Source organism: Poecilia mexicana, unplaced genomic scaffold (assembly GCF_051168715.1).
Source record: "Poecilia mexicana isolate PSO_F unplaced genomic scaffold, ASM5116871v1 scaffold_15, whole genome shotgun sequence".
Classification (NCBI taxonomy): domain Eukaryota; kingdom Metazoa; phylum Chordata; class Actinopteri; order Cyprinodontiformes; family Poeciliidae; genus Poecilia; species Poecilia mexicana.
In genome coordinates, this window is record NW_028263384.1 from 24,366,405 (window position 1) to 24,388,897 (window position 22,493).

Consider the following 22,493-nt stretch of genomic DNA (forward strand, 5'->3'; position numbering starts at 1 on the left):
TTTAAGTCCCTGGTTATAAGGATATTTTCATATAGGTCATGGTTGGTTTGAGTTTTTTCCCCCTTAGGTAATGAAAATATGATTTTTAAATATATATTTTTAAACCCAAGTCATCTTTGTTTGATAATTACAATCACTTTGATTAACTAAATCATTAAATACAACAGAAAAATAACAGAAACAGAACATATTCACAGTGCTGTTTGCGTGCAACTGGTTTAATGTCACACAAACTGTTCGAAGCACAAGTAGACAGTTAATGGCTACAAGTTTCATAATGTTTCATGTGTGCAGCAGCCATGTTGGATTGTGAACTCGCGGTGGCTTAGGGGCTCGTATAGAAATCTGTCTTCTTTGTATGTTCCGTTTTAGTTTTTACTTGGAATGTTCTTACTTTACTTTATGTAACTGAACTTGAGTGGCTATGTTTGACCTGACTGATTATATGTTTCTGGACAGAAATTGGATCTGCTTTTTAAAGGGCTCTTTGTCATGTGGTGGTGAGTTTGTAATGGTGAGAACGAACGCTGAGACCCAGATGATGATGATGATTTAATAAAGAGAGTGCTCAAAACAGTCCGGTTCAGGCAGCACAGCAGAACACTTAGCAACAGCTAAATACCGGTAGCAACTGAAAATACAAGACTGGAAATGAGAGCAGAGTCGACACAGGACTTAACAGTTCTACTGTGAGCGACACGCAACACACAAACACACAAGGATCTGACAAAGAACAGAGACAACAGGTGGGCTTAAACACACAGGGAGTAATCAGGGGGACTAGACACACCTGGGAAACAATTAGGGAGCAGATAGGACAACACAGAGACTCATAGGATCACAATAAACACAGAAAAAAAACAAAACTAAACACAGAAATTTGTTTGGCACTTGCAGCTTCCTAAATAAATACATATTCTATTACTTTTTCCCAAGCAGATGATGTCTGTCGGATATTCTGTGAGATTGACTGAACTGTGTGGATTACAAAACCTCTTGGGACATGCAGCTCTGCTTATCAAACATCTGATGTTGTGGTTGGATATTTCTTCTTGGTGTAAATCCTTTTTAATGATCTCATTGTGATTTTGAAAGAAACTTGCATGAGTCAGTGACATGCCCACACATGGCTCCCCACAGGGATCTTATTAATGAAACCATTTGCTGCATTGCGTTTTTAAATCAGAAAGAATCTGAATACTTCAAAAGCCAAAACCAAGGACATTTTGTCATACTAAAAAACCTTGGGAACATCTTCTTGAGATCCTCTTTTTAAATGCTCCTCCCCATTCCCAGGCCAATATACCGCTTTTTTTGACAACTTGACAACTATCTGTCACCCTGCATGGGAATGAGGTAAAAACATGCGTTTTATTCTCTTACTATCATTTAAAAAAATTTAAAAAAACGTTGTTTTTTTTTGTGTTATTTTCCAACATTGCGGATACTTGATAGCCACAACCAGCTAAATGCTGTTCACCACACCTTATGGAAACACACCCACAGGACATGGTTTATACCTCAAAGTATTGAAAACATCATCCACATCCATGTGCTGGGTAAACAAATATGTCACTGGCCAAAAACCTTTGAAAAAGCAACAGCTATACTGCTGAAAAACAGCAGACTTTTTCTGTTTCTTCTCAATTATTGATTTATACTCGTTAGAGTTAACTCACAAGCACCTTTTGTGTGATCGTTGCTGCCCCTAAAGAAGATGCCTTTTAGTATAATCTATCAATGAAATGTTCAGGAAAAAAAAGGTCCTGGATTTAATTTCCATAAATTTAGGCATTGGGGGAGGAGAAAAATCCATGTTAATGATAAATTCACTGCTTACTCAAATCTTTATCTATACATGTATGTGAAGATTTTTTGTTTATTTAGGTTTAATTTTAGAAATTTTCTTCTACAAAGGCCCTTGAAAATCTTTTTAAAGTGTGCCATCATGAACTGTCTGAAATGCCAGACGGTCTTAAATAAAAATCTCAGTCCCCAGAACTAAATGCTTAAAAAAAAACAAAACGGTGTGAGCTGACTAGAGGAGAGAAAAACAGAGGACCCATGACAATCTGGAAAATCTCTCCAAATTATTTATGGAGATTGTGCAAAACGACCATAGGCAATGAATGAATAAAATGTGCTCACAATAAAGGCTGAATTTTTCTCTTTTAGATTTATATTAAGACTTTTTAACACTTCTTTACCAGGGGTGCCAATAAATGTAACTATATAAACTTGCCTGGCCCTTTAAATGATGTAATGGGATTCCAAATCCAATAAAGAGACACATTTTTACTGACTTTGTTCCACCTCCCTGTAGGACCCACTGCACCGCAATGAATAGGATAAATTAAAACTTTGTTAGACTGTAAAGCTGTTCTGTTGCCTCCACAATGTAAGTGTCTGTTGCGTTAGAAGTGTAGTGATGCATTTGGAGGATCAGAGATGACTCCCAACCAATTCATGAAAAGAAGGTTTTATTTTGTGTAAGTTCTAAGAGGTGGGACCCGACAGCCCCACCTTTGACCTCCAAAAATGATGGTCATTTCTGGTTGTGTGCTCATCTTCCTCATCAGCAAAGCAGCTTCTACGAGTGTCGGCATTTTTGAGCGAGTTCCTGATCAACACCCACTGAAGTGAACACTGGGGTGTTCACTGAAGCAATAAAAAAAAAACAAAAAAAACAGCAAATGCGTTCAGATTTTGAGTGATGCCACCGGCAAATAGGCATGACAGCACATTCGGTCCCACGTCTGCGGGCGGTGGTCTGCGGGGGCTCCGTGTTTTGTTTCAATCATCAAAGCTATTGGGTTGGGGATCTTTTCTCTCTGCCTATCTCTCAGCAACACTCATGGCCACTCGGACCTTGAAATCTTACTCCGGGCTGCTGAGAGGAGTGGGCGGCTGGGCCAAAGAAACGTCTCCCTGGCCTTGGTCGGCGCTGCCGGGGGTCACGCTGGCATTCTTCTGTTACACAAAAGACTTCTTCAAGTGGCCGTGTGACAATGGGCTTTAGATCAGTGGAGCGTTATGATTACTGGGCAACTTGAATGCATTCTGTCTTAAGTGAGCCAAAATTAATTTGAACTTTTTGATGTGTTTCTAAAGCAAACCTGCCTGTAGCATCCAGTAACTTTCAACAGACACGCATTCTGTATCAACAAGACAAACTGGGGTTCGTTATGAGCCTGTTAATAAGCACAGCCCCTCGCTTTCAACCTTAAGTGCTAACATTATGTCACTCTCAAGCTCCTCATAATGAATGTGCACAAACCACGTCTCCACAACGGCATTGAAGCATGATTTCACAAGACAAGCCTTTAACGGCGCACAAAGGAATGTCAGATGTGCTGACACAAAAGATCTCCTCTTTCTCTCCCTGATTTACAAAACGTATAACGCACCGAGGGGAGTTGAGACTCTCATGCATTAGCACACCACATTAAAATGTGTTCAGCGACTCTGATTGGGGCCGAATGAAAAACATTATCAAATAAAATTAATTAAAACAAGGCGGTGAGTCTATAGCTTCCAGACTGCTTTTGTTTAGCTGTCGTAAACAGAGTTAGCGGCGTCTGTCAGTGAATTAAGAAAACGCTGGGCCCCTTCTACTGCGGCGGCCTTGATTCGTGGATCCTGTGAGGCGTGCCAGCGCTTTGCTCTCACTCAGCGCGAACCGACTTGGCCGGTGACAGACAGGCAGCCTCGTGTCAAAACACCGTCTGCTTCTGCCAGCCTGCAGGACGCATGCAGAAAGGCACAATAACGTCACCATTTGTATATTTCTGTGCATCACAAATTTATTCTTAGAATTTAAAGCTTCAACATTTTTTTATCAGGATCTCATGTGTTAGACTAATGATGAGCGTGCGATTCTGAAGCGGAAAGAAATATGTTTACTTAAAATATTTAAGCTTGTCATACCTTTATGTTTAGCCCCTTTTACTTTGATACTGCAAAATAAAATGTACTTACCTCTGATGTCACAATAGTGTAAGTGTTGAATGACCTTGGCACATCTGCACACCTAAAATAACATTTATTGAAAAAACAAACAAAAACCCGAAAAGCTCATGGTAACTCTGGAGGTGATGCAGCAGTCCACCGCTCAGGTGGGGCAATATGTTGACAAGGAAATTATTAAATGTTAACTCAACAAATCTGTCAAGGAGAAAGCCGGTGCTGGCAGAAAGCAAACGGAAGTCCCATTTGAATTCTGGCATAAGCCCTACGTTAAAACACAGTGGTGGCAGCATCATACTGTGGGATGCTTTACTTCAGTATTGGGTGGCGCTACACACAAGAAGAAAATCTGTTAGAGGGTGCAAAAGACTTGAAGGGCGAATGTTCACACCCCAGCTGCCAGAGCTACAGTGGAACGACTTAAATCAAAACATGTTCGTGTGTTAGGATAGTCTAGTCAAAGTACAGAACCAAATCCAATTGAGAATCTCTTGCATTGATGTGAAACTTGATGTCTACAAATGCTCTCTTTGCACTATTTTTGAACTATTTTTCAAACAAGATTGGACAAAAATGTTTTGTCCAAGAAAAAGAGTCACAAAGTGGTTCTTAGTTATTGCATTTTGAAAACCTTTGGGCCTTTTTTTCCCTTTCATGTATTATGTGCTGCTTTGTGTTGGACTGCAACATAAAATTGAGGCACAAAACACTGAGATTTGTGGTGGTGACGTGACAAAATCTTGAAAAGTTCAAGAGTTATAAATACCTTTCCAAGCCGATGTTTGACAGCATGTGCAATATATCAACAGAGCAACCCTGCCTCTCTGCTGTTCCATAAAAAACAGCCATGTCCAGGCAAGCATTGTTATTTTGCCATCAAACATAAAATCTGCTTCAGGTAAAAGCATAAATTCTGCATTTTAGCTTTGTAATCACTATTTATTGAGTTCTGTTTAATTTGTTAGCCATGAAGCCATTTCATTTTAAAGTTGGAGCCCATTTTCGATGGGTTGACCACAAAACCAGGCTACAGAGCCAGTGTCTAGTAAATAGAAAACCTCTTTAAAAAGCAATGTGTTCTGTTATCTGAAAGCTTATGAAACTTCACACTGACATTTCTTATTGGAATATTTGAGGTAACTCTTTATTTTATTTATTTATACTGAATGGTGAATGATTCACTGAGTTGGAGACTTGATTTATAGTCATCTAAGCAAAAACTGCTGAAATTAGCAGATCAAGACAAAGAAAAAACAATCAGGCATGTATACTTGTAACTTTATTAAAACAAAATAGATAGTATTCTGAGAACAAGCCAATAATCCAGACTATCAATAAGGAACAACAGCGTAATCACAATGTGCTGTCTCTATGGCACCCACGCTTGTATTGCCTCTGTGCTGGTTGTTATCATGGTGTGTGGAAACATTCCCCCCCACTGACAGTTTTATGACTGCTTCACAGCATTTTGAGAGTCAAAGCCAAGACAAAATAAAAGACAAGATAATAAAGCCTCCTATTTCCTCTAAAAGGTTAAAAATTTAACTTTACTCTGGATTATGTTTCCTACGATACACGAGTGTTGCAGTTTCACAGTCTTGACCAGCTTTGCACACATAAGAGACTAAACTTTACCCCCATGAATGTTGTTCACTTAACTTAATGGAGAGCATCTAGGGGAAAGAAATTCCAATCGTGACTTTGACTGGGCCATTCCAAGACACGGAAATGCAATGCTCAAGTATTTCTGAAGACGACTGGGTACTCTGGATTTTATTTAAGGACATCAGAGCAAAGGGGAAGAAATAGAAGTGCATGCCTTGTTTTTCCAGGATTTTATTTGTAAATAAAAAATAAAACCATTCATCATGTTTCCTCTACAATTAATGGCCACGTGGTTTTAATCTAGACTGCTGAATCCCAATAAAATATACTAAAGCTTGCAATGAAACAAAATGGGAAAATGTTGAAATTCACTTTAAATTCTCTTCTCTGTTTTTTTTCTGTTTATGACACTTAGTGCAAAGTATTGTTGCACAGTTCTAAAGAGCCTTGAAAAACTTCATCTCTGCAGTGTAGCTCTGACTACTTCTAGTTATACAGTAGATTGTTGTTGCACATTGGAGTATGGATAGTTCAGTACACTATGCTTACTTTCAACATATCACCTGTTTACTTTTTATCATGCAGGATAAAAAACATTACTCTCTTCCAACTTCCTTCTTATCTCCACTGTTTTCCCCTCCCTGCTTGTTTTTTTCTCTGTTCATTTCCTCTTCCCACCAGGTGAGATCCACACTATATGTTCACACAATTGTTTGTCATTACTGATTTTCTGCTGAAATAAATTCAGTTTATTTTATTTTATTTTATTTTTGCTTTAATTTAATGAAATAAAATAAAATGTATTTATTTAATTAATTAATTAATTATTGGGTAGCCGTTCAAGCTACTAATTTACAACGGCATATTAGGGACATAGATGTGCTCCAGTGAAGCAGATCCTTCATAGAAAAAAATATTTAAAAAATAAAATTATAAAATTATGAGGATAAAGTTATATTAAAAAAATAATAGACATAGTGAAAAGATCAAAATCGGGTTCAAACCCTAACCCAAATATATAAGTTGCATAAGGGCAAAACAGTGGAGTTAGCTGGTATTTACCTGCAGTGTGAATAGCCTTTAGTCTAATTCGCCAGCGCTCATGAGAGCAATTTCCTCCTTACTGCTGCTCTGCACACCTGCAGCCGATTCTCCCCTGACCAGGTAATCAGCCAGGCTCAAACCTGCATTCACTGCCAGCCTGTTGACCTAGCATGGTGATGCTTAGCTCCTGTTTTCCTGTTGAAAAGGAAAAATAAAAAAATCTTAAGTCAATTTTCTTTATTTTAATGTTCATAAATTCATCATAAACTTAAGCTAATAAAATCAATGCATTAATTAAGAAATATTAGATTTTATTAATCGTAGTTACAGTGGACCCCGATCTAGTCATGGTTCAGTATTCAGTATTTTTTTTTTCCTTTCACCACACAAATAATTATTCTCAATTAAACAGATACTAACTTTTAGAAATGACATCAAATGAGTGTTAAAGTATCTAAAAATATTGTTGCTGTGGCCTATTCTGTGCCACCAAGCACATTTACGCCTTTTTGTATTGTGATTTACCAAGTGTGTTTACAAAAGCTTTAAAGTGACAACCCTAGAGAACAGCTCATTAGTTTAACATTAACAGGTGGTTGATATGCTCCAGTGAAGCAGCATATTCAGCTGTACCCATTAACGGAGCAGTCCCCACATATTTCCACGTTATGCTCTGGAAGGTGGCCGCTCGCCTGCCTCCGACCCGACTAAGGCCTGTAGACAAACTCGACACTGTCCATAATGTGTTGGGCAACAGTCATTACATTGACACACCTCATGTTGGCACTGGGCCTAAGCCAGGGATTAAATATAATTAGAGAAGGGTTTATTGTTATATGAAGTTACCTGATCTCCTTTTGAAGTATTTTATTGTATCTAATTGTATTTGAGGAAACATGATGACTTTTCCCCCTTTTTGTAGTGAAGTATATAGCCTGTTAGTATTTAAGTATCACTATGCAGTGGAACCTGCTATTAAAAATGTAAAATTAAACAATTTCTCTATTTTTTTTTTAGAATTACCTTAAAGTATATAGGAACATATAAAATATGTGGACATCCATGTGATAAAATAAAACTACAATAAAACACTTTTACTCTGGCCTACATCCTACAACTCAAAACCAATCCAAACCATTCAAGGAAAGGATATAAACATGGTTGCATAAGTGCGCAGACCTTTAAATACTTTGTTGAAGAAACTTTTAATTCAGTTGTACCATTCAGTCTTTTTCTGAAATTTGTTCCTCTCCAACCTTGCATTTGAGCCCCGGTTACAAACGATCAAAACGATTTCAGTCTTCAAAGGTAACAGTCAGGAGGTGGGGACCAAATATCCATAATATATCAATCAGATTTCAGGTTCCTCCAATTTAAAATAATTTATAGCAGGTGTGAAATCATGAAGCCTGGATGTTGAAATGGAAACCAAAGTGCACTTATGCAATCAAATTATGTCACCTTTATTACATGTTTCCCAATGAGATTTGTTTGTTTTCCAACTGAATTGTAAAGGATATCCATGTTCAAAGTTGAAAAGACCCTTTGAAGTTAGTGTCTCACACTAATAGGAGCATATCCCCAGTAGGACATTTTTATAATTGTTTTGTAGAAATATTTAACAGTTTAGTAACACAGTAAAAATGTGGCCACTTGGGTTGAGTTAAGTTACATCTGTCGGTTCTTTGTTACCAAGTTAATAAAAACTGTCCCACCTGGATCAGATCTTCCTGTAGTTGATATTGGTTTGTGTCTTCTGGATCTCTTCAGACATTGTACGGATTTAACGTTTGCTTTTCGGTTATACTTAATGTATATTTTCCTTCCTATTGCTTACTAACCTGTGTTATTCTGTTCAACTTGTTTTTAAATAGCTTGTTAGTTTATTACTTTTTGCTTCCTTCAGTCGCTCCATACGTTTCCCCCCAGTTTGTGCTCAAGTTTCCTGTGTTGAGTTTGCTTTGTTGACCTCCTTTTATGAGCTCAAATTTATTGCATTCCCTTGATATTTCTTTATGTTTTGTGTAAATAAACTGAGCAACATTTTTGCAGATCCCCTGCGTCTCTGTGGTTGGTCCGTGTGCTCCCTGACACGCCACATGCTGGTGTGTAATGCCATTTCATGAATTTACATCCAGTTTCCTGGAAATAACATTGCGGCCGGCTTTCCATCTACAGGCTTACGAAAGCAGCCTTGGTCTCTTTCAGTCAGGAATGAGAAGACCGAATATCAAAACTGATATCAGCTTGTCACTGCCTGTTCTTCTTCAAGACTTATTCCTGGAGTGTGCCTGCTAATATGTATGAGCCTGAGGATTTAGTTTGCTCTAGAAGAAAGTGAAGCGGAGGGGTCATCTATATTGAAACTGACAGGCCCATTTGGAAACAATCATCAAATGTGTCATGGAAAAACCGCTACGTCATGGTGCAAAGGACGTCAAGAGGCTGCCAGCATCAATATTTTCCCCTCAAGGCTGGCAACGGATGTCGTTCTGATGGAGCTTATATTCCTCTTGGCAGGCCTGTAGGCCATTTTTCTTTCCTTTTTCTTTTTAGTAAAAGTTCCTGGTTTCAGAATCCCGGGGATTTCTCACCCTCATCATCCAAAGTGCAACATGACTGACAACAACCAGGACAACAGAGAGGAAGAGTTTTATCTGTGTCACCTCCTCCAGATAGGAAGTTCAGGTAATTAGGTGCACTCACCTCAAGCGAGGCCCAATATCCTGTTTGAAGAGAGCACTGTTCTGACTCACTGATCCTGAGGACACGCAGGCCCTTCTAACTTGAGGAGACCACCTCGGTTAGTGTGATGCACAGTGGATCTAATCTTCTTGCCTCAGTAGTTTCCCTCCTCCCATTTGAGGAACTGCCACTGTGATCAATAATGAAGCTGCAAACATTCCCCTGAATTCTGGCTTCTTCTTGATCTAATCACAAACAAAGTGCCTTGGAAAAATATTTGCAGCACTCAAAGTTTTTCACATTTTTCACATCACAACCACAAGTTTTAATGCATTTCCTTGGGATTTGATGTACGGAAAGTAAAAGGGGTTGCACATTATGATGTGGAAGCAAAATAAACCATTTTTACCAAAAATCTGAATTACATGCATTTGAAAACTCATGCTCTTACTCTCGCCATCATTGAACCTAAAGATTTGTGCAAAAAAGAACAGACAACAATGTTTCTCTAGAAACGTACAAGTTCTACAAAGTACTGATTCGGGATGGCTGAATCCAAATTAGTTATTTTTTTCCTTCTTTGGACCCACTTTACAATTAGGCACCACTTTGGTATATCACATAAATTCCCACTAAAAAGCAATAGAAGATTTTGGCTCTGACGCAGGCTCTGGATATGAATCCCCGGTGAAAGGAGCCTTCCTGCACACACATTTGGCCTAATCACAAGGGTCAGCTCAGCTGTATGAGACTTGATACTGTAGACCAGGTGGAAATGCAGCTATAGCCTAAGACAGGATAATCTATCTTCCCTCCCCTCAGAGGATCAAACACCCCTGGCCATTAAGGATGTGAGGGGACAGCACACAACACACTGATGATCCATTCACAGGGTCTTAACCTAACACGTGTGCCTGTGCAGAGAGCTGATCCTGTAGCCTTGTTATGACGCTGTTGATGTGCACGCTTGCAGGTAACCATCTAAATCCTTCTGCAGTTATTGCTCCCCGCTCCACTCCCCTTCCCACTGACATATGTTGCACCACTTTAGCATGGGGGAAAAGACTAAAGACACTTCGAATAAACATGACATAAATGAGTCGCCCACAGAATCACCACAGCAATTAGGCACAGTTTGAACCAATGAAAATCAAAACCAAACCCCTCAACATGTAATCCCTCTTTTTTTACTCAACCTCCACATGGCAGCTGGGCTCCCACCACACCGAGGTGCTCACCGCATATTCACTCAGACATCCAAATACCATCACCTCACAGAAGAGGCTTTTGAACTGCATGCAGCCCTGCTTTGAGAGAGGGGGGGGGGACATTTATCTGAGTGCAGAAAGCTGATACCATCTGTAACACATTTTGTAAGAGCAGCTCCCATAAACACACCATGTAAACAGTGGTGTATATTTAAAAGGAAAAACACCCCAAATGACAAAAGGGAACCTCTCTGAGCTCTAATCGCCCACTCAGATGTGCTTCATCACCTCACACATTTACTCTTGCCCGGTATGTGTCGTAATCTCCTTAAAACTCTTAATGCATTAATGCCTACGCTCCATCTTATTTTTACTGTAAGAGAGGTGGGAACCCTGTAAATTTAGGCAGAAGCCGAGTTTCTTAAACTAAGAGAGAGCCAAATGGATATCTGCTACACCCATTTCATGAAATGAGGGCCGGGCTTTATAGAACAGAATAGAAGAAATACCCTATTACTGTCCACAGTGGAGAAATTCAGGTGTAACAGAATCAAATCAAAAGTAAGTGGGAGCATGCAGGTTTACACAAAAGTAAGAAATATATAAAGATAATAATAAGAGGCTGTTCTGTAACTTTACAACATAAGATAAATAATACTGTTTAGCGACTTAAAGCTATAGATGAACAGAAATGATTCAACTGAACCCACTCATCTGAATTAAAACGTAAAAGAGGTGCAAATATGTGTGCATAAAAAAACAGAGTCTAAAAGCTGCGGGGAAGAAGGATCTGTGATGAAGCTCCTTTGTCCACTTAGGATGCAGCAGTCTGTCACTGAAGGTGCTCTCCAGTTCAGCAGCAGCTTCATGCATTGGTTGGAAGACTTTGTCCAACAGGGATGTTGTAAACAGGTCAACCTAGGACATAGTTGGCCTTCCTGAGAAACATATATGTTAAAGTATTTTGTGTCTTGAATGCCTGGAAGTTAGATTAAACAAATTTTGTTTCTCAAAATAAACTCTGATGTACAGATCTGGTCGGACGTTTATATTATTCCCATACTAATTTTGGACTTTACGCAATGTTTTTTCAGGGTCAGATGATTATGCAGCAAACAACTTCAAGTATTTTTTATTTTTAGAATTGAGTGTTCAACTTTCTCATGGATGTCTCTAATCTTTCTCATGGATGTACAAGTCTGTACCTCCACTAATGTTTGGGTAAATGTCTGTTAACATATTGCAGAGACACTGCGTTATATTTGTGACCATCAACAGGCTTCTGTTATAGCTCTGGGTGGATGTTTGACTGCTCATCTTGGTGGAGTTTATTTAAATTGGTTGGGTTTCCCTGCATGGACTCAGTTTTTAGACATAGTCTATAAATTCTCAACAGGGTTGAGGTGGGGGTCATTCCAGATTTATGAAAGCCTGCTTAATTCATCCCCAAACCAGTTTTGATGTGTTTTTTGGATCCTTGTCCTACTGAAAGAACCATTAGTGTCCATGTTTGCATCAGCTAACCCAAACTGCTCCCCTGAGAGGGAAAGGTAATCGGTTAAGATGTTCAAGAACAACCCAGGAACCTCCCAAATGTAAACTACTTGAAGAGCAGTGCCACTGCCCACTGTATATAACCATGGACTGAGAGGCTGCCAGCACTTTCAAACATGACTGAAATCTGCAGCTGCCCACCCAAAGAAACTGAACCCCTTGTGAGAAAATGTTTTATGGCCAGATAAGGCAAAGAATGAGCTGTTTTGCCACAATGATGAAAGGATGTTTGGAGGAGTTGAGGTGAGACTTTCAGATCTAAGAACACTGTTCCGGTTATCAAGCATAGTAGTGGAAGTATCATGCTGATGGTGTATTTAACTGCTTGTTGTACCAGTGAATTGCACAAGATGGAATAATGAAATTCTTCAGCTTTACATCAGCTCAGCTCTGCCAATAATGGTGGCCAAACCTCCAGCCTTATGTTCCAGCTACTCTGCAACTTGCTTACAGGGTTGCATGCATATATTTGATTCTATATGTATATACCATACCGTATATTTTCTCTTTATTCTCGTAGTTCTGAAAGCTGACAGCTATGTATAGCAGTAGCAAAATATCAGCAAAAGAACAAAACGAAACATTGTTTTAATTTCTACAGTCATCAGCCTCTGCTTGAAGAAAGGGAAGAGCCTGCAGAGGTGTTTCACGTGACTGACTGTGGTCGAGTAGGCTTCATGGCTCCAAAACGTGTCGGCATGTTCTGAAGAGTACCTCATGTACATGTCACTTCCTCCTTAATGTAATGCTGAAGGGTAAATCCACAGTCACGTTGCTTTCTAGTATTTCTCTATTGACTATTGAAACAACAGGATCCTTTTGTTTGCTATGGATGAAAGAGGAAATTAACCTCTTCCTTGACTTCGGTGACTGGATGTTAAATGTTAAACAGATAGTAGTTGTTATAAATCATTTCATGGGAGCAGTGTGTCATGGGTTTTAATAAAAAGTAGGGGGAAGGGAGCACACTAAGCACCTAATCCACCACATTCTTGTTGAAGTCTGAACTCCAGCAGGCTTCAATGCCATGCTCTGCAACAGAAGGGGTTGCAAAAGACTGAGGTAATTGGATTGGAATACGGCATTGATTGTCAGACAACAAAAGATATCCATCTCTTTCTCCCTCTCATGGCCTTTCAGGTTTTGTGTCCCTGGTCTGGAATGTATTTGGTCATTCACTCATCTCATCCAAGCAGAGAGAGGACACAGGAACAGGAGAGAGGGGCCACCAGGACCGGCTCAGTCTGCTGTTCTCATCTGGAAGTCACAGCAGACCCATGTGTGAGGATGTATGAGCCATGGATCGCCCCCCGAAAGCCCAAGGGTCATTTCTGTGATCATTACCATAATCACATTAAGGCTGCAGGAGATTAGCACCATGGCCTCGGAGGAGAAACCAGGTCTGTGCTCCATGAGGACAACACACCGTGCTCATAGGGAGCAGCAGACATGCTGCATGATAAATGGGAGTAGTTATGATTAAACAGAAGAGATCCAGTTTTTTCTGTTCTTTTTACAGTTGTGTAACACTAGTTTGGATTTGTCATTGTAAAAGGAAAGAACAAATTTATGAAGTGTTGCCAAAAGTGTACCTACCCTCTAAATGTTTTATTTGATAAACCAAGCCAAAATTGTGCATAGTTCTGGAGATGAAGAATCAAAATCACATCTTGTTTCTCCCTCATTTTCTTCCCCCCTTATCCCCCCCCCCAAAAAAATATATATATATATCTAAAAAGTGTCCCATCTTTAGATCTCTTTCCACGTCTCTCCTCTGTTCTAGTTTGCCATAGCTTTAAACCTCCCAAGACACGGCCTTCCATCTAAACTGACAGCATTAATCAGATAAGAAACCAAGAAACCCGCAGTACCCCTGAAGGAGCTGCAGAGATCCTTTTAGAGACTTAATGTGCCAAACAAGGCAAAAATGTGCAAATATCATTTCTAAGGTTGGTTTGAAGGACTGATGATAATGAGGAGATGCTGGAGGTATAAAAGGAATTCCAAGAAGCTAAGTTTTTAAAATGCTTACATAACAATATTGCAGATAATCAAATATCAAACACAAAGTACATAATTGGTCAAAGGGCAAGAAGTAAAGTAAACCCTGGATATGTCACTAAACCATTACAAAGCAATTTACGGAGACTAATGATCAAACAGAAGTGTTTTTGGATTGTAGGAGGAAACTGGAGTACCCAGAGACAACCCACCATGCATGCAGGAAATATGGTAACTCAAAGAAAAAAAAGCCCATCCTGGACTTGGAACCTAGGACCTCCTTGCTGCAATGGGGCTACAAATTGCACCACTAGAAATTGCAGATGTTAATAGGTATAATTCAAACAACTGGTATAAGTGTGTGTTTCTACAGTAGGGAAGCTGGTCAGAGTTGATAGGTAGGCAGATGGAGATTAATAGAGGAAAATGCTGGGAGGAATCCTGTTAAAAGATGTCAAAGAGTTGACACCTACCAGCAGAAGAACAACCATTTGGAAGACCCGCAGACATTTGGTCTTCCAAATAAAAGGCCATTAAAATACATCAAAGTTTAGAGTTGCATAATGTGACAAAAGGAGAAAAAGTCTTGCTAAGCACTGTATAGTCTGTATACATTTCCCCCCTCCTCTCACCGCAGTTCTCCCCCTCCCCCATCATCCTCCATAGCAGCATCACCTCTGGGCAGGTCGTGGGGGCAATGAAGGCCGATTTCTGACACAACCCCCTCCCCAAACTGTCCATAGCGTCTAGACTCAATTTCAGCTTTTCCCATCAAGGGGAATGAGTGAAAGAGAGAGGAAAAAGAAACTTACCCAAGGGTTAAAAACTTTTCCAATTAACCCTAATTACCCAAAGAGAGCATTTCAATGAGCCCTGTAACCTGAGATGTCTATCAGCTCAGTGGCTGAGGCAAGGAAGTGGTATCTTTCATCTTGAAGTTCAACCACAGGAAACGCGACATTTGAATATTGACAGCAGTGATTTAAGAGCGTGGAAGTAACACCTAGATACTCTCCCTCCTTGTGACAGAATACATGTTGTATCACGGCTTGTGCATAAGATGAAAACCCAACCCCTGGCTTCCGGGTGAGCATCCCTAAGTCGCTGATGCTTCTGCAGATAAGATAAACCCTGCTGCTTTACTGTTAGGGTGAAAACACGGAGAGGTCGTACAGTCTTATAGAAAAACTACAAAACAAATAATACCTTTCAGCTCATCTAGTGCAAGCACATACATCTACACAGCACAACACCCTCATAAACAGCTATAAAGTGGGATGGTGAAGCATTACATAGTTACTGATTGATTCGCTCCTCACTATGTAATACCACGGTTTCCAACGGTGCTTCTTTGATTGTGACCCTTTGAGTGACCTGTGTAATTGGTTCGCACAAATCACTAACGACAGGGGCAGAGGGGGTTTCCCACCCCTCATATAAATGTGTGTGTGGGTGGGTGAGTGCACAGTGCTGGCCACTGATCTAGTTCACAGATTACTTTCTAGAAGAGAGACACCTGGTCACAGTTACCCTTTGACACCAACAGGAATATTTCTGTGATCACATGGAAATAAAACGAATGTTAAATCTGTTAATCTGGTCAGCAGGAGTTTCATTTAGACGGACATCCATCCTGCGGATGTTGGGCCTTACCATGACTCGTCGATATATTCACAAGATCATGCTGTGAAAAGGAAGGAAAATGAAGCATGTTTTGTACATTTTACACGTAAAATATTTAAAAGACTTATTTTTGGATTCAGTTGCCACATGTTCTAAAACGGATTAAGCTCTGAACTTACTAGGCCATTCTAACACATTAACATGCCTTGATCTAAATCAGGTTTTCTTCCAGTATTGTTGTGCATGTAGCTCCATCCATATTCACTTCAACTCTAACCACCTTCCCTGGCTCTGCTGAAACAATGCAACTCCACAGCATGATGCTGCCACCACCATTTTCCACAGTGGATGCGGTGTGTTTAGGGTGTCAGGTTTTAGCCACATTTAGATCAAATATATTTTTAGTTTCAGCTCACCAAACCAACATTTTCTGTATACTTGCAGTGTGACTTATCATTTTTTATTTTTAAGAATCTCTTTCCTCTTGCTGCTCTTCCATCAAATTTGTAAAGCGTAATGCTTTTATTGTATTTACCTGTTGGTCTTTGCAGCTCCTCCAGAGTTATCACAGCCATCTTGGCTGCTTTTATGCTCTCTTTGGTCAGCTTAGGTGAACATTCATGCTTTAGTAGGCTGTTGTGCTCTATATTGTCAGATGATTCATTGAACAGAGCTCTGTGAGATGCTAGGAGCTTGGCATGTTGTTTTATGGCTTCTAACTAATTTAAATTGGTCTTCATGATGCTGTTTGTCGACTCTTACAGACCTCTGAAGCCCTCACGGAACAGTTGGATTTATTCTGAGGTTAAATTACACACAGATTGAATCTGTTTACTATTTAGAGAATTTCTGAAGCTATCAAAATAAAGGCATCTGTGTACAATATTTTCAGATTTTTATTTGTAGAGAAATGTTTAAGACCATGTATTATTTTTCTTTTTACTTCACGACGATGCTCGGCTGTTTGGTTTCATAGAATAAACCCCAATAACTGCATTCGGAGTTGCCTTTGTAACGTAAAAAAATATGAAAAAGTTCAAGTACAAATACTTTTCCAAGGCACTGTATATTCTGATTAGCAACTGATTTACAATGTGTGCTCTTGACATTGTTGACATTCCAAGAATCAAAGCATTTTTAGCAGGAAGAATATGCTTAAAATTTGCAGATGTTTAAGATGTTTCAACAGTAGAATTTCGCAATCTTCTTCCAAGGCTTGCCTAAAAATACCATGCTTTCAGTATTTGTCCTTGGCTCACTGCTGGCCTTGATGCAAGCTTTCCTTTCACTCCACATGATTTAGCAAGCTGCCTTTACTAATCAGAGTGTGAAAGCTAACATCGGATTTGTCCACCTTTCAGGCGGACATAAATCTTTCCGAAGTAAAAATTACTGGAAAAGCTGTGGTTAAGTCCAATAGAATAAGAGGTAGATGCAGTAAGAACTGAGGCATGCTTGAAAAATACATTTCATTTTTGTTTAGACTTGTGGCTGTGGAGATTTATGCACGTCAATATGACTTCGGGTCATATGAGTCTTCACATTTTATTGTGCCAGCACCGTGATGCTAGAAACTCTTACAGCTACCATGCAGGTGTGTATTTTTTATCATTCGTGGAAACACAAACACAGTTTGTTAATTAAATATGGATTTCCACTGCAAGATTTCACAAAAAAAAAAAAAAAAAAAAAAAAAAGTAGACTGTGGCAAAAAGAAAAAAGTCATTCAGTTCTGATTTTTATTTTTGGTTTGATATCACAAAAGACACAAGGATCGAGCTGATTATCTGATATTTGTAAAAGCTACATTGTAAAGTGAGTTGGGAAAAGTTTAAATAGAGAAGTGTTTTTCTGACTTACGACTATGGCCCAGTCTTTTGGGACCGTCGTTATTCCAAGATTCAATTTTTGAGACAATTCTAATGCTTCATGATGGCCCTTTTCCAAAAGTTCTAGATGATTTATAAGGGTTTTCCACTAGTATTGTGGAAAGCCACAATACTAGTGGTTTTCTAAAAAGAGTAAAAAGCACCCTTTTTAGAGTGCTTTTTAGAGTAGCACTCTAAAAAGAGAGTGCTAGTCTCTCTTTTTAGATTTGTTTATTTTTTTTTCTGGGGTTCTAAGTGTGCAAAGTGGAGCTTAAAATGTGACATCAGAAGAGTGTCGGTCACTGCTTGGCTAGGGTGTTGCGTCACAAAAGTGACTCTCACTCTACTTTACTTCCCTTCCCACAGACTTCTCTGGTTCTTTTCTTTTTTGAGTCAAACAAAAAGCCCCAGACTGAGCAGGCTGCTCAACATATCCTCCATATCCTCCACTGTTGCGTTTGTGCAACATACACATCTCGCTGCTCTACGTTTTGGACTCTGAGGTCGACCAATAAGTCGACCACACTCACTAGACTTGTAATGGAAAACCACCAGAACTGTGTAAATGAGCCGAGTCGAGCCACGCTTTAGAGGTGCTAGTGGAAAAGGGCCATAAGTCTCTTTATGTTAGTGGCGGATTTAATAGCGGCAATATGGTTTACTACCCAGCGAGGCATGACTTAGGGAACACCTGGAATAAAGTCGTCAGTCTGATACAACCCAACAATTTTTTGTTGCTTCGTTTACATGTCAGTTCCACAGTGAGTAGAATGTTAGCAACGTAAAAATAATGCTTTACAATGCAATTGGGTATTAAAGCTGAAATTTTATTTCGCATAGATGTAATAGTTCTTTACATGTTTCTTATAATGTGGAACTAAACCCGATGTAAAAGCATAAGCCCCGGACATATTTCGGGAAATTCCACCAAAGTGGGCAGTGCTAAGAGACACCGAGGGGCGTGGCCAAGTGTGGGGAGGAGGAGCAGAGGGAGTTAAACAGGGGTGTGGTCAAGGAGAGGGAAAGTGACAGCTAGCTTGAAACATGAAGAGTGACCAGCGCAACGCTGGTAGTTTCGCCACAGATGGGTCTTTTAAGGTAAAGAATTTCTATCCGTCATCACCAGAGGTGAAGGAAGGCTTTGTGGAGTCCAGCAGGTTTAAACCTAATCAGCTCAAGCTCAAGGCGCTGACTCAGCGAGTCCTGTAGCTAGCACAATGCTAATTAAATTAAAAGACTATTCTAACTAATAGGTAATAAAATGCTAACCTGAAAATGTTATCAATTAATGCCTACAATTCCAACTCCTGACTTGCTATGTCTGTGTGAGACGGTTTTATACCTGATGCAGGGTTGTGACGAAGACATCGACCAAGTTGTACCGTTTGTTACCAACAGGAAGATTCAACTTCTAACCCAAAAACATCAAAAACGAAATTATATGAAAACGTCACTATTTGCACAGCACCTTTAAAGTGCAGTTAATCTGCAAATGAAATGTTGATTTTGGGTTTAGCTAATCTTTAAAAAACTTCATTGATTGTTATTGAAAATACAATGTCAATCCAATTTATTGAGGTAATAGCTTACAAAGTTAAGTTAAATACTAGAAAATATAATTTTTTTAAGAATAGACTTTGACTGGTTTGCTTAACATCTACTAAAATCACTGTTCAAATCACATTTTCAGTTGTTCTCTACACAAAATAATTTGGTGAAAGCATATTTTTTTCTCTTTAAAAAAAAAAAAGTATAAACATCAGTTTTTATACATATATAATTGCCTCCCAGTCAAGCACCACCACCGCCACCTGCACCCTGATCGTGCTTCAAGCCCCAATCAAAAGTTTGCAGCCCTGCTCAGCCCCATGTGATGTCACCACCAGAGGCACGTACCTGTGGAAGCTCGGGGAGGCTGGGTTTTATCTCGATTAAAACCGTTTACAGCGAATTTGCTAAACAGCGAGGTTGTATATTGTTCTGTAGGCGGTAACTGCATCTAAAGTGATTGTGCTGTTTTTTTACAGAAAAGTGTGAGAAGCAGCTTTAAGGTTGAGGGGCGGTGCTGTGTGCTAGCTTGCCTCATTATTATGGAGGCAACTCCCCTTCGCTGAACTTGTGTAGCTAGGGCTCAGACTCGGACCAGCAGTCAGTGAGTCAGTCTGCAGTGGGATCGGCCGCCGCATGGCTTCTGCGTAAACTTTCCTCAGCAACAAGTGGAGACGAAGAGCAGACGCTCCGGAGTGTTTGACGGACCTACCAGGAAAGAAACCACAGCTCTTCTATGAATCTGGAACCTGTGCTCCGCTAAGCAAACTGCTGTTTCCCCCCCATTCGTGCATGTTCAAACCAGAGGAGAGCTCTGGTGCCGTGGGTCGGCCGGACGACTAGTACAAACGAGTGGCAAACAGCAGGCATGATTTTGAGACGCAGCTCCGCGGTTGCTGCCTTCTTCCTGCTCTGCTTTCTTGTGGAGGTATGTGGATCTGTTGGTCGGGGAGCAGCGGGAAAGGTCACTCGGTTCGGCTGAGTGGATGCACCGCTGTGTTCTGTGTGCTAGCTCGACATGCAGCCGTGCTTCCAGGAGAGGTTCGGGTCTGCACGCTGAATAACCACTCTTCTGTCTCCCAACAGGTGTCGCAGGGATCCGGACAATTCGAGCTGCAGATCTTGTCGATGCACAACGCGAACGGAGAGTTGCCCAACGGCATGTGTTGCGATGGCGCACGGAGCGCGGCGGATCGAAAGTGCGCACGGAGCGAGTGCGACACGTTTTTCAAAGTTTGTCTGAAGGAATACCAGTCCAGGGTTTCCGCTGCGGGGCCCTGCAGCTTCGGAATGGGATCTACGCCTGTCCTCGGAGGGAATACGTTTTCTTTCAGGAGTCCTGTCAGGAATGACAAATCCAGGATAGTTTTGCCCTTCAGCTTTGCCTGGCCGGTGAGTGGAGGCTTAAATAATCATAAAAAAAAAAAAAAAAAACATTTCCTGATTTCCATCCCCAAATAAAACGTATAGAGAAGTGAAAATAGGTGTTCGGAAGGCAGATGTATGTCCTTACATCACCTTCACTGGGGCCGGGACGAAACATATGAAAACTTTGTGACTTTTTATGTGTCTCCTTCTTTCCTGGGAAGCCCAGGAAAGTTTGAATTTACAGACGACAAGTTTGAAAACCTACCAGAAGTAAACACATTTTATGTATGAAAGACAAAATTCTAATAAAAACACCAAAACATTATACTCGTTGGAAAAAAAAAAAAACTTTAATGCAGACTTAAACTACTTGTAAATACATCCATGGTTAGTCTTTTTTTCCTCATTGTTGCTTGGTAATGCAAAATCAAATAAGACATATAAAATGCAAAAACAAGATAAAAAAAGATGTTAGAAAAATTAAGCATGGACAATATAAACAGAAAGTCTGTGCTGCTGTGGTGACTTGTGGGGTCCCAAATTAAATTTGCTCCGGGCCTCATTCAGACGTGGATCGACTCTGACTTTAACGTCCCCCTCCCCCTTTAAAAAGTGGATAGAAAAGGCAACAAACAAAGGAAAAGTTTCCTTTTGGAATCCTTCTTTTTTTTGACACCCCCTGACCCTGGTCCCCAGATTGTGTGCACTAATTTACAATGTGCAGGTATTTTAGTCCACCAGGCCTAGACCTGTCCATCATAATTGGGTTAGGGTGTTAAAGTACTTTGCATATTGTTAAACTTGGAATTTGACTTGGGGTGAAACTTGGTTGCTAATTCGAAATTATGATTTGGAGTTAATTATAGCCATCTGGCACCTATCAGTTTGAGTAAAGATGAAAGTGTCTCCAGTTATTTCATTCCTGTGTCTTGCTTTGTGTGTGACAGTGTTAAAAGCAGTCGTTGAAATAGAGATGCACAAAAGTCGTACAATATTTCTGCAATCAGCTTTGATCTGGTGTCGGATAGTGTAAACGTGAGCATTTTTTTTATTCATTAGATTTATTGAAACCATGCTTTACACATTGACTGATGGCATGTACTGTTCAGATACATGTCAGAAAAAAATCTCGAAATCCCTTCAGTTTATGTTGGATGCAAAACTACCTCTATCAGAAAACCTGCAACACTTTTTTTTTCTCCACTACACATCATACTCCTTAGATTACAAAAAAAAAACAATTATCTGTTAGGGAACCCCTATTGGTGCAATCTTTACTTTATTTGATCCTGTTTGCATAATCTTAACAGATAACAGTTGACATGAAACGGTTTAAATCACAGATTTCCTCTCCTCTGCCTCCTCTGGTTGCTTCTCAAGTTGCAGCAACTCCAGAGTAGAAAGAAAAGAGAAAACTTTCTGGTTTCTTTGGGTCACACATCTCGTCTTCTTTTGGTAAATAAACGACCCTGACAAGCGGGAGTGCTGGAGCTTTGTGAGAGAGATGATTTGCCATGCTGGAACACATTTCCATGAAGTGAAAAAAAAAAAAAAGGGACCGTGCACAGACTGACTGGCCCCAGAGCTTGGCCCACAAACTCCTCCACTGTGCCCGATAGCTGAAAGGCACAGTCTGCTGGTATGTGTGTGTGTCCAATTACATCAAGGCTATTTTTACCTCAATCGTGATGGAAGTTCTTCTTGTAATATCTTGCATTATTCACGCTGATTTGTTGTTTCCATCAATCATGACCGGTTTTTGTCTCTGATATATGAGGCAGATCCTATCAGTTCATGTCAAAAAAAAAGAAAAGGACGTTTGTGTTGGCTTGTGGGAATTTGATGCTTTGTGCTTTTTATTTGTGCTCTACTTGGAGCCTGGCGTCTTGCATATTTTTTTTAAACAACAAAGGTTTCTGTTTACGTTCCCATTCTGGCAGCATTAAGTCTGCGTGAACCCTTGCAACAGCACTAGAGCAGAGATGGACAACAAACTTGGTGCCTTGTAAAGTTTGAGGGCTCT

General features: G+C 40.0%; 1 protein-coding gene across 1 annotated transcript in view; it reads left to right on the forward strand.

Moving 5' to 3' along the window:
* The first annotated feature begins 19,492 nt into the window (after positions 1 to 19,492).
* jag1b (jagged canonical Notch ligand 1b) overlaps positions 19,493 to 22,493 on the forward strand; it is a 36,651-nt gene continuing 33,650 nt past the window's right edge. Inside the window, exons 1-2 of the mRNA XM_014982088.2 lie at positions 19,493 to 20,030; positions 20,189 to 20,494. Of these exons, the coding sequence (XP_014837574.1) occupies positions 19,971 to 20,030; positions 20,189 to 20,494 (366 nt within the window). The 5' untranslated portion in view covers positions 19,493 to 19,970. The remainder of the gene's footprint in view (positions 20,031 to 20,188; positions 20,495 to 22,493) is intronic.